The following is a 27920-nucleotide window of genomic DNA, read 5'->3' on the forward strand; positions in this document are numbered from 1 at the left end:
ACATGTGCGCCTCCACGCCACCACGCCAGCACTTCGTTCAGAGTTTGTCACAAAACGCTGAATGCCGCTGGGAACGCACTTTCCCAGACAAACCCTGTATTATCTAAGAAGAAACTGTTTAAAAAAGAAACGTACCAATATCCAGGCAGCGCTGCTTAGCGGTGTGTTGTCTTGAGTGCCAGTACTTCCAATGTTTCAGCTGGTCGTCTCTGCACTTCTCCTCACCGAACACCACCATCACCACACTCTGTGATAATACGCAGTCCTAATGATATACCTTACTTGTCTTTGCGTGATCGTAAAAGTCGGGTTTGTTTCTCACCCTGACTTTGGTGATGGGTTGCTGCAGGCCTTTGTTGTCAATCTCACGCAGAGTGATGGGATAAAACTGGCCCTTGTTCAAATACGTCATGGTCCCGTCGCCCGTCTTCTGACGCAGAGACTTGGACGCTTCGAGGGTGTACTCGAAATTATTCCTGCCATTGAAACATTTGAGAGGACAAATTGCAGTTAGGGTGGGAGCCTCTAGGTACTCTGGGTACTTGATCTCATGATACAGTGGGGCAAATAAGTATTTAGTCAATCACTAATTGTGCAAGTTCTCCCACTTGAAAATATTAGAGAGCCCTGTAATTGTCAACATGGTTAAACCTCAACCATGAGGGACAGAATGTGGAAAAAAAAAACAGAAAATCATATTGTTTGATTTTTAAAGAATTTATTTGCAAATCATGGTGGAAAATAAGTATTTGGTCAATACCAAAAGTTCATCTCAATACTTTGTTATGTAGCCTTTGTTGGCAATAACGGAGGCCAAACGTTTTCTGTAACTCTTCACAAGCTTTTCACACACTGTTGCTGGTATTTTGGCCCATTCCTCCATGCAGATCTCCTCTAGAGCAGTGATGTTTTGGGGTTGTCGTTGGACTTTCAACTCCCTCCACAGATTTTCTATGGGGTTGAGATCTGGACACTGGCTAGGCCACTCCAGGACCTTGAAATGCTTCTTACGAAGCCACTCCTTTGTCGCCCTGGCTGTGTGTTTTGGATCATTGTCATGCTGAAAGACCCAGCCACGTCTCATCTTCAATGCCCTTGCTGATGGAAGGAGATTTTCACTCAAAATCTCTTGATACATGGCCCCATTCATTCTTTCCTTTACACAGATCAGTCGTCCAGGTCCCTTTGCAGAACAACAGCCCCAAAGCATGATGTTCCCACCCCCATGCTTCACAGTGGGTATGGTGCAATTCAGTATTCTTTTTCCTCCAAACAAGAGAACCTGTGTTTTTACTAGGGCTGTCAAACGATTAAAATTTTTAATTGAGTTCATTACAGCTTAAAAATTAATTAATCGTAATTAATCGCAATTAATCGCAATTCAAACCATCTATAAAATATGCCATATTTTTCTGTAAATTATTTTTGGAATGGAAAGACAAGACAAGATGGATATATACATTAAACATACGGTACATAAGGACTGTATTTGTTTATTATAGCAATAAATCAACAAGATGGCATTAACATTATTAACATTCTCTTAAAGCGATCCATGGATAGAAAGACTTGTAGTTCATAAAAGAAATATTTTAGTACAATTTATAGACCCTACCCACCGACGTCACAAAGCCACGTGCTCGCCCACTTGTCCGTCATTTTGTCTCTGTATTAGCATTGGTTTCAATTGATCGAGGAATTTAAAATGCATTTCATGGAAGACCCAGTGCTTTCTGATGCCGTAAACTCACTGGATGTGTTGCATAAAAGGCGTTATGTGGAAAAGCTTCGTTCTATACAGTCGCCAGATCCATATTTGATGCCCAAATCGATGTTTTTCGACCCACTGTCTTCGCCCTGTCTGCCTGACATCTGCAACCCTGATATTTACAATTATCTTGTCCACACAAAATCAGCCTATTCTCACGAAAATTTGAAAAACTTCAAGAGCTTGGAGGCTTATAAATACTTCGTTGCTGGTTGGGTGAAACAGGTCCTCGTCCACGAAAATTCGGCAGGAATCTATCTTGTGCTTGGAAAGGTGAGTTACGAAATTTTCAATTCAAAATCTTTTGTTATTGCTTACATCCACTGTCAAGTCTAATGTATTTCATGTCGTTTGTCAATGGAGTTAAGGCTTTTAATGTTTATATGGTTTAGCGATAGCACTCTCACTACATACATACGTGTATGTTGTCGGCGATTAGCCTAGCAATGATCTTAATTGTGGTTATTTGTCAGCCCAAAACCCTCTAAGTATATCTTAAATGCATCTTACCGGATATAAAATGACTACTACATAGTCTGTGGTGATTTTTTGGTGCCCAGTTTTCACATCGAATTGCAGCCGTCCATTTCGCTCTCCTCTTTGGATCCCTTGGAATACGGTAAAACTTCAAGTCTCTCCTTCCATCTTCTCTGTTAGTGCAACCATCAGCCACACACACCTTCACCATTTTGATTATTAATGTTAAGGAGCAGAAAAACACGCCGTAAATAGGAGGAATGTACGTAGCCGTAACAGGTTAACACTATGTTTTGACGGACAATTGGGCGGTACCATTCAGGAGAGCGGAGTTGTGACATCACGTGGGTAGGGTCTATAGAAATTTTATATTAAAACCCCTCTTAATGTTTTCGTTTTAATGAAATTTGTAAAATTTTCAATCAAAAAATAAACTAGTAGCCCACCATTGTTGATGTCAATAATTACTTACACAATGCTCATGGGTGGCTGAAGCCTATAAAATCAGTCGCACCCAAGCGCCAGCAGAGGGCGGCAAAACTCCATAAAACACAATTAACAAGTGGTGTTTCACTGTACCGTCATTTAAATCTGTCTGAGCGGGTAATCTGCGTTAATTGCGTCAAATATTTTAACGTGATTAATTTAAAACATTAATTAACGCCCGTTAACGCGATAATTTTGACAGCCCTAGTTTTTACCAAAAAGTTCTATTTTGGTTTCATCTGACCATAACATATTCTCCCAGTCCTCTTCTGGATCATCAAAATGCTCTCTAGCAAACAGCAGACGGGCCTGGACATGTACTTTCTTCAGCAGAGGGACACGTCTGGCAGTGCAGGATTTGAGTCCCATTGTGTTACTGATGGTAGCCTTTGTTACTGTGGTCCCAGCTCTCTGTAGGTCATTCACTAGGTCCCCCCGTGTGGTTCTGGGATTTTTGCTCCCCGTTCTTGTTATCATTTTGACGCCACAGGGTGAGGAGGGAGTTGAAAGTCCGTGTTGCCCAACGACAGCCCCAAAACATCATTGCTCTAGAGGAGATCTGCATGGAGGAATGGGCCAAAATACCAGCAACAGTGTGTGAAAAGCTTGTGAAGAGTTATAGAAAAAGTTTGGCCTCTGTTATTGCCAACAAATTGTACATAACAAAGTATTGAGATGAACTTTTGAGATAGACCAAATACTTATTTTCCACCATGATTTGCAAATAAATTCTTTAAAAATCAAACAATGTGATTTTCTGGGGTTTTTTTTCACATTCTGTCTCTCATGGTTGAGGTTTACCTATGTTGACAATTACAGGCATATTTTCAAGTGGGAGAACTTGCACAATTACTGGTTGAGTAAATACATATTTGCCCCACTGTAAGTTTATTCTTCATTGACGTCCAATCCGTTTGAAGTGGGAGGGTGGCAACGACCGAACAAATGTTCATTCGCTGCCACCCTCCCAGTTCAAATGGATTGGACGTCTACTAGTCAGAAACTCAATTCAATTCACAGCAGAAGTCTCAATAGCTTGTTTTTACGAAATTCTTAACTTCCAGTTAACACACATCATGGCCTACAAAAAAAAATTGAGTGTGTGTATGTGTGCCCGGGTAACGGTCTGTTGTATTGTGTCTCCCTTGAGAGCGCCAAATAAAGAGTCTATTTTTCCGGGTGGTGTCAAAGCTGAAAGGCGGCGGGAGGCAGGTTGAGCAGTGGCATGACTTACCCCGGCACGGTGTCAAACTGAGTGTAGTCCTCAGGCGTCATGGAGCTCATGCGTAACTGGAGGTCACCCGGGAAAGAAAACACCTGTAAAGAGACCAAAAAAATGTTTTTTTGTTGTTGTCAAATCACTGTAATGGTTGACTTGGAGAACTCCCAATCATAAAACCAACCCAGACACATATGTGGACTTAAGATATCTATCATTTTATCTAGGGCTGTCAAAATTATCGCGTTAACGGGCGGTAATTAATTTTTTAAAATTAATCACGTTAAAATATTTGACGCATTTAACGCACATGCCCCGCTCAAACAGATTAAAATGACAGCACAGTGTCATTTTCATTTATTACTTGTGTTTTTTGGTGTTTTGTCACCCTCTGCTGGTGCTTGGGTGCGACTGATTTTATGGGTTTCGGCACCATGAGCATTGTGTAATTATTGACATCAACAATGGCGAGCTACTAGTTTATTTTTTGTTGGAAAATTTTATTTTATTTATTTTATTAAAACGAAAACATTAAGATGGGTTTTAATATAACATTTCTATAACTTGTACTAACATTTATCTTTTAAAAACTACAAGTCTTTCTATCCATGGATCGCTTTAACAGAATGTTGATAATGTTGATGCCATCTTGTTGATTTATTGTTATAATAAACAAATACAGTACTTATGTACAGTATGTTGAATGGATACATCCATCTTGTGTCTTATCTTTCAATTCCAACAATAATTTACAGAAAAATATGGCATATTTTATAGATGGTTTGAATTGCAATTAATTATGATTAATCAATTTTTAAGCTGTGATTAACTCGATTAAAATTTTTAATCGTTTGACAGCCCAAAATATGATATTAATATGATATAATATAATAATAATAACACTATTAATTAAATAGATAATAAGCAAATAACCCTCTCTGGGTTCTTCACAGAAAAAAAGCCAGGAAATAAATGACACTATTGGAAAAAAAAAAAAAAATTGTTCAGGGGGCCGGATCAAATGTGGAGGTGGGCCGTATCCGGCCCACGGGCCGTAGTTTGGGGATCCCTGCTATAGAGGCATATATATATTTTTAATTTTACCAAAGGGCTATATAAATAAATTTGATTGATTATTGATTGATATTAATTAGGGCTGTCAAAATTATCGCGTTAATTAATTTTTTAAATTAATCACGTTAAAATATTTGACGCAATTAACGCAGATGCCCCGCTCAGCGAGATTTAAATGACAGTACACAGTGAAACGCTCACTTGTTGTGTTTTATGGAGTTTTGCTGCCCTCTGCTGGCGCTTGGGTGCGACTGATTATATAGGCTTCAGCATCCATGAGCATTGTGTAAGTAATTATTGACATCAACAATGGCGGGCTACTAGTTTATTTTTTGATTGAAAATTTTACAAATTTGATTAAAACAAAAACATTAAGAGGGTTTTTTTGATATAAAATTTTTATAACTTGTACTAACATTTATCTTTTAAGAACTACAAGACTTTCTATCCATGGATCGCTTTAACAGAATGTTAATGCCATCTTGTTGATTTATTGTTATAATAAACAAATACAGTCCTTATGTACCGTATGTTGAATGTATATATCTGTCTTATCTTTCCATTCCAACTATAATTTACAGAAAAATATGGCATATTTTATAGATGGTTTGAATTGCGATTAATTGCGATTAATTAATTTTTAAGCTGTAATTAACTCGATTAAAAATTTTAATCGTTTGACAGCCCTAATATTAATAAATGTTAGATAAGCAATTAGATTAATTAATGTATTGTTACTTAAACATTAGTTATTGTCTAAAAATGCATTAACTAATGTTAATTAACGGCCCCATATTGTAAAGTGTTACCAATTTTCCAATCAAACCTTTTTCAAGTTTATTATATGGAGCTTTTACTCCTCTAGCTCGGAAGTTCCTCTTCGGGGTTTTGTTGGGTTACTCTTTTCTTTTTTTGCGGTAAAACCCCCTCCAGGTTAAAAAGAGGAGGATAGCGTTTTAACTATTGTAAAGGGAACAGCACCGCACTTTGTGTTGCTGAGACAATAGCATTTTAACACACTGGCTGCTATTTTGCCGTGTCGAAATAAAAGCAAAGGAGGCCGAGCCCACCGTCGGCTCCGAGAGATCGGGTGAAAGTGCCTTTGTTTGATGAGAGCGGAAAAAAGGAGGAGGAAGGCGCAATAACGGGATTCCGCTCACCTCCTGGGAACCGTCCTTGAAACTCTCCGAGAAGGTGGAGTCCGGGGGCGTGCGGGACTGCGTGCCGGGGCTGAACTGCACCGAGTTGTGGGCCAGCGGCGGCCGATCGAAGACGCCCACGTGGCCGTCGCTTTCGGCGCAGCTGCTGGGCACGGCCAAACTGTGAATGGGCACCTCTGTCTTTATGTGCTGGTAGTTCTGTAGCGCGGCGATGGACACGGTGACGGTCGTGTCTAAAGGAAAGAGGCCAAACATCAGTGAGAGGATGACAGTGAAAGAATAGGAGGTTTTTAAAGGTGTTCCAACGCTTGCCTGGGGATGGGAACTGGCTTCTCTTGTCTTGAGCCAGTTGGAGAATGTTGAAGGGCCCTTTTAGAACTTGGATTCTGTTCTCCATGCTGGTTTCTGGAAGAGTAGGGATGCCATGCGCTGACTGAAGCGTGTGCCTGCAGAGAGAAAAGTCATTCGATTCAGGGTGGACATTCAAGGAAGGGAGGAAGGAACAACAGTGATTTTAAAAAATTAGGGCTGTCAAAATTATTGCGTTAACGGGCGGTAATTAATTTTTTAAATTAATCACGTTAAAATATTTGACGCAACTAACTAGAGATGTCCCGATCGATCAGGATGCCGATCGATCGGGTCCGATCACGTCATTTTCAAAGTATCGGAATCGGCAAAAAAATATCGGACATGCCTTTTTAAAATTTTTAATTCTTTTATTAGATCGTTTTCTAATTGTATTTAACATGTGTTACACTCTTCCAGAGTCTTCAGTTTAAGCTTAAGGTAGGGTTATCAAATTTATCGCGTTAACAGCGAGAATGAATATTTTTGACATTTATCACATTACAATATTTAACGCAATTAACGCATGCGCTGCACGACCCACTCACGCATTGTCACGTTCAATCTATAATGGCACAGTTTTACCCATACAGTATATAGAACTAAAAGGCAGTGTTAAATGAGTAGAGTGAATTTTGGCAGCCTTTGAAGCCTTTTTTTAAATGGCTAAAGCCTTACAATCCCTCTCCCATCAATTAGAATTAATTGTGGGAAGCAATGTGGGGAAGAAAGGTAATAGTTGATCTTTTTCTTAACACCCTATGTTATTTCCCAACGCAGAGAAGATATATCAATTGGTACCACGACGCACAGTCATGGTTGCACTTCCCATCATGCATTTGGGCAGAAGTTAAATAGCTACAGTATCATTTACTGAAAGCTCAACAAATACACTAGATGGCAATATTTAGTCACAATATACAAAGTCACATTTATCCTTTAAGAATTACAAGTCTTTCTATCTGTGGATCCCTCTCACAGAAAGAATGTTAATAATGTAAATGCCATCTTGAGGATTTATCGTCATAATAAAAAAATACAATACAATCTACTGTATGTTGAATGTATATATTCGTCCGAGTTTTATTCATTTTTTTCTTAATGCATTGCCATAATGTATATGATCGGGAAAAATGATCGGGAATGATTGGAATTGAATCGGGAGCAAAAAAAAAAAAAAAAAGCAATCGGCTCGGGAAACATCGGGATCGGCAGATACTCAAACTAAAACGATCGGATCGGGAGCAAAAAAACATGATTGGAACAACCCTACAATTAACGCACATGCCCCGCTCAAACAGATTAAAATGACAGTACAGTGTAATGTCCGCTTGTTACTTGTTTTTTGGTGTTGGCGCCCTCTGCTGGCGCTTGGGTCCAACTGATTTTATGGGTTAGTACCATGAGTGCGCATGGTGTAATTATTGACATCAACAATGGCGAGCTACTAGTTTATTTTTTGATAGAAAATTTTACAAATTTTAATGAAACGAAAACATTAAGAGGGGTTTTAATATAACATTTCTATAACTTGTACTAACATTTATCTTTTAAGAACTACAAGTCTTTCTATCCATGGATCACTTTAACAGAATGTCAATAATATTAATGCCATCTTGTTGATTTATTGTTATAATAAACAAATACAGTACTTATGTACAGTATGTTGAATGTATATATCCGTCTTGTCTTATCTTTCCATTCCAACAATAATTTACAGAAAAATGTGGCATATTTTATAGATGGTTTGAATTGCGACTAATTACGATTAATTAATTTTTAAGCTGTGATTAACTCGATTTAATAATTTTAATCGTTTGACAGCCCTAATTCAAGTGTATATACATAAAAGTGAAAAAACATGTCTTATATGCAAATCTTTCAATGCTAAATCTGAATAAATACATTAAACACACACAATATTATTTTTTGGGGGGGCTTATTTTGCGGTTTTTCACTTATCGCAGCAGGTTTTAGTCCCCATTAACTGCGATAAATGAGGGATTACTGTAACAATGTATTTGTTGTTGTTGTTTAGTCTTCTCCTCTTCTGTCTGCTTCTTTCCTTTCTGTCCCCCTATCGCCCCTTCCTGTTTGCTGCTTTCTCCTAATAAATTAAATAAAACAACCACTGTGGGAGTATATCAAATTCTCAAGTGATACATTAAAACTGTTCAGACCATAAGCACACTCAGATTCTGTTTCTCTGTGGCTAAGCAGCTGAAACCATAATCTCTAGTTTTAACTACAAACCTGAAGCAAGCAAGAAACCTCACTTTGACGTGAATTGTGTAAATATTAGGGCTGTCAAAATGATCGCGTTAACGGGCAGCAATTAATTTTTTAAATAATCACGATAAAATATTGACGCAATTAAAACACATGACCCGCTCAAACAGATTAAAATGACAGCACAGTGCAATGCCAACTTGTTACTTGTGTTTTTTGGAGTTTTGTCGCCCTCTGCTGGTGCTTGTGTGCGACTGATTTTATGGGCTTAAGCACCCATGAGCATTGTGTAATTATTGACATCAACAATGGCGGGCTACCAGTTTATTTTTTGATTGAAAATTGTACAAATTTTATTAAAACGAAAACATTAAGAGGGGTTTTAGTGAAAAACGTCTATAACTTATACTAACATTTATCTTTTAAGAACTAGAAGTCTTTCTATCCATGGATCGCTTTCACGGAGTGTTAATCATGTTAATGCCATCTTGTTGATTTATTGTTATAATAAACAAATACAGTACTTATGTACCGTATGTTGAATGTATATATCTATCTTGTGTCTTATCTTTCTATTCCAACAATAATTTACAGTAAAATATGGCATATTTTATAGATGGTTTCAATTGCGATTAATTACGATTAATTAATTTTTAAGCTGTAATTAACTCGATTAAAAAATTTAATCGTTTGACAGCCCTAGTAGATATAATAAATGGCTACAAATAAAATACTACCCTGCCTCCTGCCCGTTGTTAGCTGGGTTAAGCTCCAGCACCCCCGCGATGTTCGTGAGGATAGGTGGCTCAGAAGATGAATGAATGAATGGTTCATTTTACAAACAAAAATTTTACAGGTTGTTGCTCAGTCAAGTCCAATCTATCATATTCAGTAAAGTACCCCATGACATCACAGAGGGACTTTCAGACATTGCACACTACACTGAGAGAATGCAACATTCCCTCCCTCCACGCTGGCCCAATGTATACGTACGACGGTCAGGCCTTACCTTTTGTTAGGATCCACATCAGAGACCAAAGCATCTGGCTTCCCCTGGGTTATTGTTCTTTTTTCCCGGGGCACCTGTAGGGGAGGGTAAACACAGCCGCTCAGCGTCTAACCACATCGCGTCTCGACAGCCTGCCGTCTTCAGTTACACGCGACATGGTGCACGCTACGCCTCACAGATGTTACGCCACGTGTGATAACCTTGCAAAAAGTTGTCCACTCAATGACACTCCATTCCCTGGGATTTTGACTGGGGGAGAAATCTACTGTGATTTAATCACCCAAATGTCAGCACGAACACCAGTGTAGGTGGCGATGTGACAAAATATCGAAATAGTGATATATCCGGGGTGATAGTGGCGTTATGCCCCCCTGGTGGCCAAAAATGTACTTGGCGGAAAACACTCAGGTCAATTGAAGTTCCGCTCTGAGACCCCCAATTTGGCCAAATTTCAAAACTGTCCTATATGCATGTGTGATACATCATTGAAAACCTTCTAATCTAAATTTTCTGAGGGAATAAAAATTTTGGACAGGAGGTGATTTTTGAAAAAAAAAATTTTTAACCGCAAAACGCTAACTGGAGGCGAGAATTAAAGACGCCATGATTTTAACGAGATACTATCGCGTACTTACCTTGTTTTGATCCAAAAACTCCATGTAGCATGTATCATCGAGTGTCGACACAGATGTGAATGGCCATTGCTGGATTTTTTGGGGTTTTTATGGGTGAAACATGGTAATATAACAAGGGATGCGATGCAGAAATCGCAGACATCAAGGAGTGGTGGAGATATTTACCCTTTTAAATGTTGTTTTTCAATTTTTCTTTGTTTGGATCGATTATTTATCATCTAACATATTGGAAAAATGCGATAGTAAGAAAGAAAAAAAAATACAATTAGGTGATAGTTATGAGTAGAGCTGGGAATCTTTGGCCACCTAACGATTCGATTACGATTCAGAGGCTCCGATTCGATTATAAAACGATTATTGATGCACCCTTTTTTTTTTTTTTTTTTTAAATAAATGTTTTGTACATTAGTTCCAATTTCGCACGCCTCTAGTTATGATGTAGATATCCGGGTCTTTTTTTACAGACACCATTTTTTTCATTGTGACGTCATTTGTTTAAAAATGAAAAATATGCGAGTGAATCATTTTTTGAAGTCGTTTACTTTTTCTTAATGAAATATAAGACATCAATTAATTATTCTAAGCTACAGTTGTGGTCAAAAGTTTACATACACTTGTGAAGAACATAATGTCATGGCTCTCTTGAGTTTCCAGTTATTTCTACAATTCTGATTTTTCTTCGATAGACTGATTGGAACAGATACTTCTTTGTCACAAAAAACATTCATGAAGTTTGGTTCTTTTATGACTTTATTATGGGTTAACAGAAAAAGTGATCAAATCTGCTGGGTCAAAAATATACATACATGGATCTGAAAAAGCGAATCATTGACTTGAACAAGTCAGGAAAGTCACTTGGAGCCATTTCAAAGCAGCTGCAGGTCCCAAGAGCAACAGTGCAAACAATTATTTGTAAGTATAAAGTGCATGGCACTGTTTTGTCACTGCCACGATCAGGAAGAAGACGCAAGCTATCCCCTGCTGCTGAGAGAAAATTGGTCAGTAGGGTGAAGATTCAACCGAGAATCACCAAAAAGCAGATCTGCCAAGAATTAGAAGCTGCTGGAACACAGGTGTCAGTGTCCACAGTCAAGCATCTCCATGGACTGAGAGGCTGCCGTGCAAGAAGGAAGCCCTTGCTCCAAAAGCGGCACCTTAAGGCTCGACTGAAGTTTGCTGCCGATCACATGGACAAAGATAAGACCTTCTGGAGGAAAGTTCTGTGGTCAGACGAAACAAAAATCCAGCTGTTTGGCCACAATGCCCAGCAATATGTTTGGAGGAGAAAAGGTGAGGCCTTTAACCGCAAGTACACCATGCCTACTGTCAAGCACGGTGGTGGTGGTAGTATGCTGTGGGGCTGTTTTGCTGCCAATTGAACTGGTGCTTTACAGAGAGTAAATGGGATAATGAAGAAGGAGGATTACCTTCAAATTCTTCAAGATAACCTCACGTCATCAGCCCGAAGATTGGGTCTTGGACGCAGTTGGGTGTTCCAACAGGACAATGACCCCAAACACACATGAAAAGTGGTAATGGAATGGCTAAATCAGGCTAGAATTAAGGTTTTCGAATGGCCTGACTTAAACCCCATTGAGAACTTGTGGACAATGCTGAAGAAACAAGTCCATGTCAGAAAGCCATCAAATTTAACTGAACTGCACCAATTCTGTCAAGAGGAGTGGTCAAAGATTCAACCAGAAGCTTGTGGATGGCTACCAAAAGCGCCTAATTGAAGTGAAAATGGCCAAGGGACATGTTACCAAATATTAGCGCTGCTGTATGTATATTTTTGACCCAGCAGATTTGATCCCTTTTTTCTGTTCACCCATAATAAAGTCATATAAGAACCAAACTTCATCAATGTTTTTTGTGACAAAGAAGTATCTGTTCCAATCACTCTATCAGAGAAAAATCAGAGTTGTAGAAATAACTGGAAACTCAAGAGAGCCATGACATTATGTTCTTCACAAGTGTATGTAAACTTTTGACCACAACTGTAAATACAGTCATTTTGAATAATAAATATGATTAATTACCTACATTTTATAGCCGGGTTGAAACAAAAGCGGTTGCGCAACGTCTGTAAACGGGGGTTTTGAGGATAAAACGGACAAATCAAAAATAGTTCGGGGGCTTAATGTGCAATGAATCTGCTATGGCAGCATATAGACATTGTTCTTTCAAACACAACAGTTTTTATGGCTTAAAATACAGCAGTTTATTTTAAAGAGGGTTACAAGAGCAGAAACTGCTTTTTCAGCCTTGTCTGTGTTTTCCGCCAATTGCATGTAATTGACTTTCCTATAAATGAATTTAAAAATTAAGACTTTGCCGGTGAAAAGTTGTATATAAAAGTTGTAAAGCAATAAAACAACAAAAATGAATGAAATGAACTAAAAAACAAATATTATAATGGGTCAAAATGATTTTTCGAACAGATCATGTGATTAGCACCAAGTTCATTTGCTGCCACCCTCCCACTTCTAACGTATTGGACATCTACTAGTGACAAACTCATTCCAATTCACAGCAAAAGGATGAAAACAGTAATTAAAGTAAGCCATAGAATGACTTCAACTCATCAAAGTGATATTAAAATAAATTTTGGCCGGCCGAGGATACCTTGTAGTAGTCGTAGAGCAGGCCGAGAGCGGCAGCGCTGTCCTCGTCCCCGTTGATGCTCATCATGGCTTTGGTGACGGCTGTCAAGGGGTTCTCCAGGAAGGACTTCCATGCTTCATCTTCTGTGGTGAAGGAGCGTCGCTGGCCGCCATAGTTGGGGTCGTTTTGCAGGACCAGGACGGCACGCTTGCTAAAAAAAAAAAAAAAAAATCACAAAGTTACCACTTTGACTTAAATAAAGATGAAGGTTTACCCGACCCCGGAGAATTGTTCTTGTGCATTTTGGCCTCTCTTTTATTCACTAAACTAGTGTTGACCAATCCCCCAAGGAAGTATCTGAACCTTTTGGAATTTGTCACGTTCCTGCATAAAATCACCAGCAAATGTTTGTCAAAATCACACAGATGAAAAAAACAGTGTCTGCTTGTACTAAAACCACCCAGACATTTATAGGTTTTCGTATTTTAATTAGGATGGTGTGCAAACAATGACAGAAGGGGGAAAATAGGTAAATGAACGACATTTAATATTTTGTGCCCCCCCCCCCTCCGCAGCAATAACTTCAACTTGACTCCTCCTTTAACTGCAGATCAGTCTGGCACAATCAGGACTAATCTTGGCCCATTCTTCTCTAAAAAACTGCTGTAGTTCAGTCAGATTCCTGGGATGTCCGGCACGAATCGCTGTCATCTCAATTGGGTTCAAGTCTGGACTTTGACATTCCAAAACGTGTATTTTTTTGTTCTTCTGAAACCATTCAGAAGTTAATTTACTTCTGATTTTTGGATCATTATTTTGTTGCAATATCCATCCTCTTATTAGCTTCAACTGTCTGACAGACAGCCTCAGGTTTTCCTGCAAAATATCCTGATAAACTTTTGAATTCGTTCTTCCATTAATGATTGCAAGTTGTCCAGGCCCTGAGGCTGCAAAACAGACCCCAAGTCATGATGCTCATGAGGCATGTTGCTGTTGGTTTTTAGAGCAGTAACTTTCTCCGTGGAGTCCTCCCATGAACACAATCCTTGACCTGAGCAGACACTCTAGGGTTCTTTTTTACCTCTCTGAGTATTCTGCGCTGAACTATTGGCATCATCTTTGGCGGACAGCCACTCCTTGGGAGAGAAGCAACAGTGCCGAACTCTCTCCATTTGTAGACAACTTCTCTGACCGTCGATTGATGAACATCCAGACTTTTAGAGATGGTTTCGTATCCTTTCCCAGCTTTATACAAATTAACAATCCTTGGTTGCAGGTCTTCAGATAGCTTTTTTGACTGAATCATGATGCACATCTGACAATGCTTCTCATCAAGACAATTCTTACCAGGTGTGTGTACGTTTTTTAATGGTCAGGGCAGCTTTGAACAGTGCCTGACTTAAAATGTTTGGTAAAAATTGGTTTCAATTGCTCTTCAAGTCCCCTTTGGCAGAGGGTTCACATAGTTATTTTCCCCCCTTCTGTCATTGTTTGCATGCTATCCTCATTAAAATATGAAAACCTATAAATGTTTGGTGTTTTTTAGTTAAAGCAGCCACTGTTTTTTTTTTCATCTGTGTGATTTTGACAAAGATCAGATCACATTTGATGGTGATTTAATGAAGAAATGTGAGAAATTCCAAAAGGTTCATATACAGTGGGGCAAATAAGTATTTAGTCCACAACTAATTGTGCAAGTTTTCCCACTTGAAAATATTAGCGTGGACTGTAATTGTCAACATGGGTAAACCTCAACCATGAGAGACAATGTGGAAAAAAAAAACAGAAGATCACGTTGATTTTTAAAGAATTTATTTGCAAATCATGGTGGAAAATAAGTATTTGGTCAATAGCAAAAGTTCATCTCAATACTTTGTTATGTACCCTTTGTTGGCAATAACGGAGGCCAAACGTTTTCTGTAACTCTTCACAAGCTTTTCACACACTGTTGCTGGTATTTTGGCCCATTCCTCCATGCAGATCTCCTCTAGAGCAGTGATGTTTTGGGGCTGTTGTTGGGCAACACGGACTTTTAACTCCCTCCACAGATTTTCTATGGGGTTGAGATCTGGAGACTGGCTAGGCCACTCCAAGACCTTGAAATGCTTCTTACGAAGCCACTCCGTTGTTGCCCCGGCTGTGTGTTTGGGATCATTGTCATGCTGAAAGACCCAGCCACGTGCCCTTGCCGATGGAATGAGATTTTCACTCAAAATCCCTCGATACTTGGCCCTATTCATTCTTTCCTTTACACAGATTAGTCGTCCCTTTGCAGAAAAACAGCCCCAAAGCATGACGTTTCCACCCCCGTGCTTCACAGTGGGTATGGTGTTCTCCGGATGTAATTCAGTATTCTTTCTCCTCCAAACACGAGAACCTGTGTTTCTACCAAAAAGTTCTATTTTGGTTTCTCCCAGTCCTCTTCTGGATCATCTAAATGCTCTCTAGTGAACCACAGACGGGCCTGGATGTGTACTTTCTTCAGCAGGGGGACACGTCTGGCAGTGCAGGATAGTAGCCTTTGTTACTGTGGTCCCAGCTCTCTGTAGGTCATTCACTAGGTCCCCCCGTGTGGTTCTGGGATTTTTGCTCACCGTTCTTGTTATCATTTTGACACCACAGGGTGAGAGCTTGCATGGAGCCCAAGATCGAGGGAGATTATCACTGGTCTTGTATGTCTTCCATTTTCTAATAATTGCTCCCACAGTTGATTTCTTTACACCAAGTGTTTTACCTATTGCAGATTCAGTCTTCCCAGCCTGGTGCAGGTCTACAATTTTGTCTCCGGTGTCCTTCGACAGCTCTTGGCCATAGTGGAGTTTGGCGTGTGACTGACTGCGGTTGTGGACAGGTGTCTATTATACCGATAATGAATTAAAACAGGTGCCATTAATACAGTGGAGCCTCGTTACACCTCGTTAGAAGAAGTTAGACTTCTTTGACAGCCAGAAATCTTGGTGAGCAAATACTTATTTTCCACTCTAATTTGGAAATAAATTCTTTAAAAATTAAACAATGTCATTTTCTGTTTTTTTCCACATTCTGTCTCTGATGATTGAGGTTTACCCATGTTGACAGTTACAGGCCTCTCTAATCTTTCCAAGTAGGAGAACTTGCACAATTGGTGGTTGACTAAATAACTATTTGCCCCACTGTACGTACTTTTTTCATACCACTGTACATGCTCAGCTGAACATCTCCCCAATGTCACATTTGCATCGTGTAAGCATTGTTGTTACTCTAACTTGCAGGAATCAGAAAAAAAGTTTGATACACTGAATATTATTTGATCTTTTCCACCATTACATGCATTGTAAGTATTGTGGAGGTGTGTGGTTTAGGTGCCCTAAATACCACTATAATTTCCAGTGAAATAGTACCACCCCAAAATTTACCAGTGGCTTCAATGAGGACAAGCACTATAGAAAGTGGATGGATTGGATGGAAGCAGTGTTGTATTGAGCAAAATAATGCCGCGTCATACTGTAAAAATGGCTGAAATTCCATTCTTGGCCTCAGTCTTCATGAGAATTAAGCATGTCAATAAAACTTCAGTTTCTAAAACAGTCCCAACTGCAAAATGAATGAGTCTTTTATCTGCCCGACCAGTTGTTCAGGCTTTTCCACGATTGTGCAACAAATCTCAGTCGCGCAACGGCCGATGCGCCTTCAAGAAAAGATGCTCTACAGGCTTGTCCAGTGTGACAACTCGGGCGCCGCCATCTGATTGGACCGACCGCGAGCGAGCGACGCATCCGACCCGGCCGGCCGCATTCTTGCTTCCTAACAACTTTTGTTTTTGGAAGACTGCGCCATTCTGCAAAAATGACAACGAAGTCTTGGTCCTGCCCCTCCCCTACGCCGCTTAGTCAACATTGTGCGAGTTCGGGCCCCCTTCGGCTTGTTGTGTCATCACTATGAGACTCTCGGCTCCAAACTTCACGTTCTCTGAATTGAGATGAGAATAAAACATGTGGGAAAATATTGGACTTTTTCACAACTGGCTCAGGTCTGTTTGCGCAGCATATATTGATTGACTTATGTTAAATTTAATGATGAGGTCTTGGTAGTGTTATTAGTAGAGCACACGTTAAGTTGGGTAAAATTTCCAGAGGAACCTGAGAGCCGCCAAGAGTGTCGAATCCAGCCTTCTGGTTCCCATTAACCGCGAAAAACAATTGTGCGTTTTCAATTGTGGTCGAATACTTGGGGTGAGTTTATGTGATGGTTTTTGATAATGTGGGGACGCCGACTGATAAATGCTAATCGTTTGTTAATGCTGTACACACAGCACCGAGAGACAGTGCTTATCAAAGTCCTAAATGATATTCGTCGGAATACCGATGAAAGCATCATCTGTTCTGCTACTATTGGATGTCAGCGCCGCATTCGACACGGTTGATCACATCATACTACTCAGCAGATTGGAACAGTGGGTAGGGCTTACTGACGCTGTTCTTCAGTGGTTCACATCTTATTTACATGATAGGGATTTCTTCAATCGGAAACCATCAGTCAGAACGAACCAAATTCACGTGTGGAGTCCCTCAAGGGTCAATTCTTGGACCACTCTTATTTTAGGGTGACCATATTTTGATTTCCAAAAATGAGGACACTCAGCCCGGCTTCAAGATACTTGAATTTTACTCGAAGTTCACTCAAAGATGTCTTTATCACTTTAAAATATTTAAAGTGTGCCCGCGCCCTCTGGATGGAAAAATGCAAAATAAAAATTAAAAAAATGACTAAAATATATATACATATATACATATACATATACACACACACACACATATATATTATATATATATACATACTGAGATGTCTAAAAGGCAGCGTAAAATGAGTAGAGTAAATTTAGGCAGCTTTTGGAGCCTTATTTTAATTGGCTAAAGCCTTACAATCCCTCTCCCCACAATTAGAAATATTCATGGGAAGCAATGTGGGGAAGCAAGATATCAATTGATCTTTGTCTTAACACCTGAAGTTAAAATTAGGGATGGGCGGATCGATACCTAAATATCGATATTTCGATCCAGCTCGTTAAATTTTAGGTATCGATCCCCAAGCAAAAGTATCGATATCTGGAATTAATATATTATATTTTCTTTGTCAAGCTTTGGGCATATTTTTGTGCACACTTTTTGTACTACTTTTCCCTTTTGCATTTTACACGCACGTAAGCAGTGCACCAGCGTGTGCTCCCTACTTTTCCTCCGCCCCTCTCACGCCTAATTTCTTACTTAACCTTATTATTATTTCTTATTCATTTAGTATTATTATTTCTTGTGAATTTATGTTTCATACTTTTATTTTTTCATGAAATGTTTTTCCATATTTTTTTATGTTACAAACAATTAAATGCTTGATTTCTCATGTTTTGTTGCTACTTATATTTATTTTGTTAAGGGTCTGTTTCAATTATTTCAAGATCTGTTTTTTAAAATTTATTTATTTTTATTTTTATTTTTTTATTTCAAAATCTGTTTGAAAATTGTGTTAGTAAAATCAAATTCAAAAACGGCAAGTGACTTGATTAATTGATTTGTTTTAAGTGATCTACCATTTGAGGGCGGTTACAAGCTACTATTAATTCGTTCTTTAATTAGATCAAAAATATTTAATTTAGGTAGATTAAAATTTGATCAAATACAACGTGTAGCAGGGAAATGTTCTGTGCATATGAATTTAAGGGTCATGGTTACAGAGTGAGACTGACTAATCAGAGTTTGTTGTTGATGGATTGGTTTGTGAGTTTGAGAGAAAATGCTTTGCTCGTTATTAAAAGCAGCAGTTTTCCATTGCAAAGCATATTTGACACAAAAAGACTTAATAGTTTTAGAGTGCTTGATGCAGTTGTACATTAGATATCATCAGAATGGCTGACAATGGCTGAGAACACTGCAGGGTTGTTGTATATATATATATATAATATGAACTTCCAGTATCGATATCGGGTCGGGTTCGCAATATTTGGCCTTGGTATTACTTTGTATCGGATCAAATCCAAAATCACTGGCATCGCCCATCTCTAGTTATTATCCATCGCAGAGAAGATATATTAATTGGTAGCACTACGCACAGTCGTGGTTTCACTTGTCATGGTTCCACTTCCCATCATGCATTGGGCATGGCCTTCAGTATCATTTACTGAAAGCTCAATACAAATCTCAATACAAAGCTCAAATACACTAGATGGCAATATTTAGTCACAATATACAAAGTCACAAGTCTTTCTATTAAGAGTGTGACAATATCTCGATACAGCGATATATCGCGATATTTTGCAACTCGATCGGTTATCGATATGCTCCCGCCAAGCATCGATACTTTTATTTGACATATTGGCCATACAATGGAGTATGGATGCTGTAAACTGCTCAATGTTTGTTGAGCAATTCCTTGGCGGTCCACTAGGGGCGCTTGACAGTGGCGGTGAAGGTAAAGTGCGCACAAGTTGCCTAGAGAAGAAGAGCGGTCCCAAGTGGGTTGAAAAAAATAAAAAAGCTTCGTGAGAACGGCGGAGGAAAAAATGAGAAAAATATTGCTGAAAATCACACATGTGGACACACTTTGGATTTTACACCAACAATAAAGGAAGTAAGGTGAACAAGGACTTTGCTGTATGCAAGAATTGTCTAATAAAATAAAGGTTCACTCGCAGCTGGTGACTAATTGGACACCGGATTTCTATGGAGCATCACTTGAGGTAAGAAAGTTTTGCAATGTACTAGTAATTGTTTTTTTCATTTAAATGTATTATTTTGATGACATAATTGAGAACCACTTTCCATCTAGTTGACTACACAAACTGTTATGACTGCCGTTTTGATACAATAAGCTATAAAAACGGTTTGAATAGCTTCCAAGATATATAAGGTGACGTGCATGATAATTAATGTGTCCTACATATTAAAAACAGGTAATTTTTGCATTTTTAATTTCTATTCATTCACTTCATATTTTTTCAAATTCACATCAATACTTCCAACACACCCAAAAAAAAAATCAGAATTTCAACTCAAAAGCTATTGAGTAGCTAATATTTTTTATTTATTTTGTTGTTTTTAAGGTGAGGAAGAATGTAACTGACTGAGTCTGACGTCACAAATGCTGAAGCAGATGGTGGAAGTGCTCAACCCAATGCTTTTGACAACAAAGGTCATATACAAAGAAAAGAGCCACCAATTTTATCATTGCCCCACTCCAAGCTCAACTGCTGACTGACACTTACAGCACTGTTAAAAAATGTCAAAAGATTTAAAACTTAAGAAATTAAGGGTGCCATTCATCATGATTTCGCCAAGAAATATCAGTGGTTGTGGCTTGTTTCCTCTATATGTGCAGGTACACAATTACCAGTAGATTTATATTTTACAGCAATGTTACACTGAAAAGGTGTCACTGTTTAATAAATGACTTAAACAGTATTTTTTCTATTTTTTTTTTAATATATTTGTTTTTTTCGTTTCAACAATTGTATCGTAGAATATCATGTATCAAATTTCTGACCAATATATCGACATTTGCTGTATCGTGATATCGTGAGATAATCGTTATCGTGAGCCTTGTATCGCGAATCGTATCGTATCGTGAGGTGCCTTGAGGTTCCCACTCCTACTTTCTATCCATGGATCCCCCTCACAGAAAGAATGTTAATAATGTAAATGCCATCTTGAGGATTTATTGTCATAATAAACAAATACAGTACTTATGTACTGTATGTTGAATGTATATATTCCTCCGAGTTTTATTCATTTTTTTCTGAATGCATTGCCAAAATGTATATGATCGGGAAAAATTATTGGGAATGATTGGAATCGAATCGGGAGCAAAAAAAAAGCAATCGGATCGGGAAATATCGGGATCGGCAGATGCTCAAACTAAAACGATCGGATCGGGAGCAAAAAAACATGATCGGAACAACCCTAATAAATACACCATTAAATATGGAATTAATAATTTCAAAGTTCTGTGGTATGGGGGACTAAAAGTGCCACAGATTTAAATGCAAACATTTGTTATTAAATGTGTCATTAATTCATTAACATGGTGATCACATTCATGTAAAAACATATTCAATTCTATTTATTTATTTATTTTTTTGCTATCATATATTATTGAGTTCATTATTATTGGATAGTCCTGTGTAGTTGCCGTGCTTCAAGACTTTATTTTCTTTTAACTACGCCCATCAAAGATAATGGCCCGATCCAATAGACAGGTACAGTAGGATGCAAGAATTTAGGCGCTATTATGATTATGTCATGCTGGTTTCACAATCAACAGCTATTTGACTGATATAATGTAACATTCAACTTTCTTCTCTTTGTAGATGGTCTTCTGAAATATTTTCTTTCTACCTCTGTACATCCTGGGCCATCTTTTACAGCAAACTTATCTACATCAGCACCAAGTCCAAGTCCACCAAGTCCAGGAAAGAAGTGCACCTTCCAAAACAACTGTCATATGAAAGTACAATAGATGCTTTTGCATCAGTGAAGACAAGGTGACTAAGGTCATAAGTCAAGGTGAAAAAAAAAAAAAAGTTGCATTTTAAAGTGTTCTGTGTGTCTTTATATAGGTTTGTGTTGGTGGGTGTTAATCATATTGTAATAACAAATGTAATTTATTTAATGCATTTGTTTTTTAAGTGTTTTCATTGGTGCTTTTGAATAGTTATAACATCATTTTTCTTTTAATTTCTGCACTTGTTCGTTGTCTTTTTTATATATAATAAATTAGAAAGAGATAACGTGCTTTTTCAGTGTGAGTGTTTAAATATATGTGGTGAAAATAGGGGGGGGGGGGGGGGGGCAATAATTATGTTGCCTCGGGCACCAAATTGGTCAGGAACGGCCCTGGGCTAACGTTACGTTAGCAAGTTACAGTAACGTTAAGCTTATTTGTTAGTGATGAGAAGTTTACTGCTTTAAGATGGCGGCTGTTTACTAACCCCATTGAGTCTGTCAGTTTGCATGTACAGTAGGAGTGGGAACCTCTTGGTACCTCACAATACGATACGATTTGCGATACAAAGCTCACGATAACGATGATCTGACGAAATGGCGATACAACGATTATCGATACATTGGTCAGGAAGTCATTCTAAGATATTCTACAAAAAACTAACTTCTAGTGTGAATTGGAATTAGGTTATCACTAGTAGACGTCCAATCCATTTGAACACATCCCTCTCAGTTCAAACGGATTGAACGTCTATGACTGTCAGTGGCAACTAGGTAATTTTGGGCCATTTAAAGTCTCACTGGAACGGCACCAAACAAAAGTCCCAGCATCATCACCTTCTCCAATGCAGATTCTTGACTCTTGATACCTTGTCCAATGCAGATTCTTGACAAGGTGATGATGCTGGAACTTTTGTTTGGTGCCATTCCAGTGAGATTTACAAAGATGATTGCCTGAAGAAGACATCAAAATTCCCTCAGTAAACATTGACACCTTTTTAAAACGATATCTCGATTCTTGGCAGGAGCATATCGATAACCTTTTGGGATACAAAGTATCACGATTTATCAACATTTCGATATTTTGTCACACCCCTAATCTACAGTGCTGGCCAAAAGTATTTGCACCCCTGCAATTCTGTCAGTAAATGCTCAATTTCTCCCAGAAAATGATTGCACTGCTTTGGTGGGAATATCTTCATTTAGTTTGCTTGCAATGAAAAAACTAGGGCTGTCAAACAATTAAAATTTTTAATCGAGTTAATTACAGCTTAAAAATTAATTAATCGTAATTAATCGCAATTCAAACCATGTCTAAAATATGCCATATTTTTCTGTAAATTATTGTTGGAATGGAAAGATAAGACAAGACGGATATATACATTCAACATACTGCACATAAATACTGTATTTGTTTACTATAACAATAAATCCAAATTGTTCTGATCATGTTTTTTTGCTCCCGATCCGATCGTTTTAGTTTGAGTATCTGCCGATTCCGATATTTCCTGATCCGATTGCTTTTTTTTGCTCCCGATTCAATTCCAATCATTCCAGATAATTTTTCCCGATCATATACATTTTGGCAATGCATTAAGAAAAAAAATGAATAAAACTCGGACGAATATATACATTCAACATACAGTACATATAGTAAGTACTGTATTTGTTTATTATGACAATAAATCCTCAAGATGGCATTTACATTATTAACATTCTTTCTGTGAGAGGGATCCACGGATAGAAAGACTTGTAATTCTTAAAGGATAAATGTGACTTTGTATAATGTGACAAAATATTGCCATCTAGTGTATTTGCTGAGCTTTCAGTAAATGATACTGTAGCCACTTAACTGTTCTGCCCAAATGCATGATGGGAAGAGCAACCATGACTGTGCGTAGTGGTACCAATTCATATATCTTCTCTGCGTTGGGTACACTACAGGGTAGAGATGGGTGATACCAGTTATTCTGGATTCGATCCGATACCAAGTAATACCAAGGCCAAATATTGCGATCCCGATCCGATATCGATACCGTAAGTTCATATTCTACATATATATATATATATATATATATATACATACATATGTTAGGGCTGTCAAAATCATCGCGTTAACGGGCGTTAATTAATTTTTTAAATTAATCACGTTAAAATATTTGACGCAATGAACGCACCCGCTGGCATATTGCCTCAAACATTACAATGAGGCCGTTTATGGACATTAAGAGTGAAGAGAATGCCACCGGCCGCTTGGGGGCAGCGCCGTTCCATACTCATGTTATGTCTTCTAAACGTGGGAGAATTAGTAGTTGTGAGAAGTTTATGCTGTATTCACAATGCAATGCAAATTGCTATTTGTGCTCCACACATATTTCGGTAAGTTTTCTTTCTTTTAGTGGCAATTATGTGTCTCTTGTTTTATTTTGGGTAAGATATGTACAGATACAGTGGTGAGAACAAGTATTTGATACACTGCCAATGGGTTTTGGCAGTGTATCAAATACTTGTTCTCCCCACTGTATATGTTATACAGTAAAGGCGAGTGGACACAGGCGCGCCGTTTATTGGCATAAGCTTCTCCTTCACAACAAACATAAGTATCGTTTAGTGAAAGCACAACAAAAATAATATTCCTACCTCTCAAAAAAAAAAAAAAAGTTCTCAAAAAGAAAAGCACTTCAGTCTATAGTAATGAGGCCCTATTCTGACACACAGTTAAACAACAATGCTAAATAAACTGGCATTCCATATCAATTTAGCTATGCAAAATACACGTAAAACTTTTCACTCTATTTTTATTCTTATTATTATTATATTAATACTTGATTGAAAATTTTACAAATTTTATTAAAACGAAAACATGAAGAGGGGTTTTAATACAAAATACTATAACTTGTAAGTATAACATTTATCGTTTAAGAACTACAAGTCTTTCTATCCGTGGATCACTTTAACAGAAAGAATGTTAATAATGCCATTTGTGGATTTATTGTTACAATAAACAAATACAGTACTGATGTACAGTATGTTGTATGTATATATCCGTCATGTGTCTTATCTTTCCATTCCAACAATAATTTACATAAAAATATGGCATATTTCAGAGATGGTTTGAATTGCGATTAATTGCAATTAATTACGATTAATTAATTTTTAAGCTGTAATTAACTCGATTAAAAATTTTAATCATTTGACAGCCCTAATATATATATATATATAACAACCCTGCAGTGTTCTCAGCCATTCTGATGATATCTAATGTACAACTACATCAAGCACTCAAGAACTGTTAAGTCTCTTTGTGTCAAATATGCTTTGCAATGGAAAACTGCTGCTTTTAATAACGAGCAAAGCAGTTTCCCTCAAGCTCACAAACCAATCCATCAACAACAAACTCTGATTAGTCAGTCTCACTCTTTAACCATGACCCTTAAATTCATATGCACAGAACATTTCCCTGCTACACGTTGTATTTGATCAAATTTTAATCTCCCTAAATTAAATTTGATCTAATTAAAGAACGAATTAATAGTAGCATGTTACCGCCCTCAAATGGTAGATCACTTAAAACAAATCAATTAATCAAGTCACTTGCCGTTTTTGAATTTTATTTTACTAACACAATTTTCAAACAGATTTTGAAATAAAGAAAAAAATAAATTAATTAATTAATTAAAAAAAAAACAGATCTTGAAATAATTGAAACAAACCTTTAATAAGTAGCAACAAAACATAAGAAATCAAGCATTTAATTGTTTGTAACATAAAAAAATATGAAAAAACGTCATGAAAAAATAAAAATATGACACATAAATTCACAAGAAATAATAATAAATGAATAAGAAATCATAATAAGGTTAAGTAAGAAATTAGGCGTGAGAGGGGCGGAGGAAAAGCATGCTGTTCGACACAGGATAGGGACGTGAATGGGGGCGGGAGCACACGCCAGTACACTGCTTATGTGTGTGCACTGCTTACGTGCATGTAGAATGCGAAAGGGAAAAGTAGTACAAAAACTGTGCACAAAAATATACCCAAAAATTGACAAAGAAAATATAATACATTCATTCCAGATATCGATACTTTTGCTTTTGCAGACACATCCTACCATGTTAGCTGCACACAGCAACTGCACCCCGCGCTCTCACTGTTAACGACTTCGCCGTGTCGTTAAGTATTAATTTACGCCATTTTCGTGTTGCACATGTATGTTTATGATGTATCTAGTTTAGTTAGCACCTTTGGATAACATTGAGAGTCCAACTGAATGTAAAAGAGGACTTTTTCAGCGCCACAAACGCTTTGGCAGCAAAATTTTATAAGGGAGCAAATTTTGACAGAACACCGGATACAGCGACATGTCATTCTGTGACGTCGGTGAGTAGGGTCTATACTGGCAAGCGGGGTGGCCAACCACGGCCACCCCCTGGTGGCGCCACTGACACTCCGTTTCGGGGTCATCAACACGTTGTGTCCCCCCCCCCGCCCCAAAATTCAAACTCCGCCTATGGTTTTTTCTTCACAAATCTACTCAAGTAAAAGTGAAGCTTAATTAATAGTACATTTTTTCTCCAAAAGTTACTCAAGTAAATGTAACGGAGTACATATAACGCGTTACTACCCACCTCTGCCCGCAACCTTCCCTGTCGCGACCCATCTTGAACAACACCGCCAACAAACGATGGCGTGGCTCAGTTTCTATGCCGAGTATCTACAACAACTGTGCCCTTTTCCCTCTCAATTGTTCCCGCAAAGTGATCATTAGTAATCCTAGATCTAATTGTGTCTTTCATCCAACCGCAACCTGATAAGAATCATTATTTAGCCCCTTATAAAACTCTTGGGAAAATGTCACTCACGAGGAAAAAAACATTATTTGGATGAGTAGAAAATCTTTGAAAAAAAAAAAAAGTTCAAGAAAAATGAACAAAAATGAGCTAAAACCTCAAATGCCTCCCCTATTCTTGCTCACGTTGTTGTAGTAAAGCCAACGCCTTCCAGATGTACAATTTCCCAAAAAATATCTCCAAAAAATTAATTTAAAATAACTAGACTAAACACATGATATACGAAGCCTCTTGGTGTGACATCACCCCCCGCTAGGTTATTCCTGAACAAACATCATTAGGACTAAACACATAAAAGAGCCCAACTGTTTAGCGCTCTAGGCAAAATCAAACAACCCAAAACGAACAAAAAACAGCCATCATCCTCACGGGACGGTCTTTTTTTTCCCTTCTTCTTTATTCTGATGATTCTGACAGTTCCCAAAACAGGTGCTGATCCACCTGTACAGGCTCCGACATGACAGGTGAATCAGTCGCAATGCTTGACGCAAGATGCCGAAGCTATACCCCGAAAAAATAACTTACCATTAACAAAAAGAGAAGAAAGAAATAATCCTAAAGTGACATTTTAAAAGCCGTGGTGTGTTCAATGAAGACTTTAAGAAATACGTAAAAAAAAAAAAAGGAAGAAGCAGCTGATTAGAGTCGAGTCAAAATGGACGTTGAAAAAAACGGAGAAAGATGGAACAAAAATAAACTTGAAAAAGTCCCCAAAAAGTCGAAATAAAGAGTGACCATGAGTGCGAGGAGGTTTGTTTTGAGGGTTTGCGAGTGGCGAGGTCAGGACAACTTACTTGTCATGCTCCTGTGACATCTCGGTCGGTCGAACTGGACTTTCTAGTTGGTACTGAAAATCCGATCCGTCTTCTTTTAAGCGTAGAAAAACGGCGCCGCGAACGTTTGGATGAGGGCAACGGCAACAAACAAGGTGTCCCCGGCGGAGTAGAACGGGTTTTGTCGGCTTGACTCGCTTTTTTCGGGGGGGGGGTGCATTACTGAGAAATTGAGGCCGGTTTTACCTGGGAAAACGCCACGGATTGGATTACAGGTGTTGGAGGGGCGGGGTGTGGCTGGCAATTGCCTTTTGCTAGGTTGTGATTGGCTGAGCCGGCTGCCTTTGAGTCAAAACGTGAAGGAATATGAACTGAGATTTGACAAGTGTTGTTGATAAATGTTGCGTTTAGAATCATTAATATTTATTGTTAAACATCACCAGGGGAAATATGGGGGGGGGGGGAAATTGGTGACTAGCGTTTTTATGAGTTGTTCCCACGATACAATACGATTTGCTCACGATAACGATGATCTCACGATATCATGTTGATTTTGAAGCATTCACAGGTGACAACAGGATCCTGTTGATTTTGGCCCACTGAACAGTAAATAATTTAATTTGGGGGCGTTTCACGTCATTCCCTGTTGATGTTCGTTTCACTTCCTGTTGATTTTGGGGCACTTACGGGCTACTTCCTGCTGATTTTGGGTTACTTAACAGGAAATACTTTAATTTTGGGGCATTTCACGACATTTCTGGTTGATTTTTCAGTCACTTCCTGTTGATTTTGAGGCACTGAGAGGTCACTTCCTTTTTAT

At 38.3% G+C, this 27920-nt stretch overlaps 1 protein-coding gene across 3 annotated transcripts in view; it reads right to left on the bottom strand.

Moving 5' to 3' along the window:
* The window catches only part of grhl1 (grainyhead-like transcription factor 1), a 66470-nt gene extending 39177 nt beyond the window's left edge, over positions 1-27293 (bottom strand). The window contains exons 1-8 of one of the 3 annotated variants that reach the window (XM_057859295.1): positions 27122-27293; positions 13031-13220; positions 9771-9844; positions 6497-6630; positions 6185-6417; positions 3966-4048; positions 323-476; positions 136-247 (exon numbers count right to left, since the gene is read on the bottom strand). In XM_057859295.1, the coding sequence (XP_057715278.1) occupies positions 136-247; positions 323-476; positions 3966-4048; positions 6185-6417; positions 6497-6630; positions 9771-9844; positions 13031-13220; positions 27122-27141 (1000 nt within the window). In that variant the 5' untranslated portion in view covers positions 27142-27293. Of the gene's footprint in view, positions 1-135; positions 248-322; positions 477-3965; positions 4049-6184; positions 6418-6496; positions 6631-9770; positions 9845-13030; positions 13221-26852; positions 27084-27121 lie in introns of those variants that run through there. The other 2 variants (XM_057859293.1, XM_057859296.1) reach the window with 2 other exon arrangements.
* Positions 27294-27920: the final 627 nt, after the last annotated feature.

The sequence above is a fragment of the Corythoichthys intestinalis genome, chromosome 15, assembly GCF_030265065.1.
Source record: "Corythoichthys intestinalis isolate RoL2023-P3 chromosome 15, ASM3026506v1, whole genome shotgun sequence".
Classification (NCBI taxonomy): domain Eukaryota; kingdom Metazoa; phylum Chordata; class Actinopteri; order Syngnathiformes; family Syngnathidae; genus Corythoichthys; species Corythoichthys intestinalis.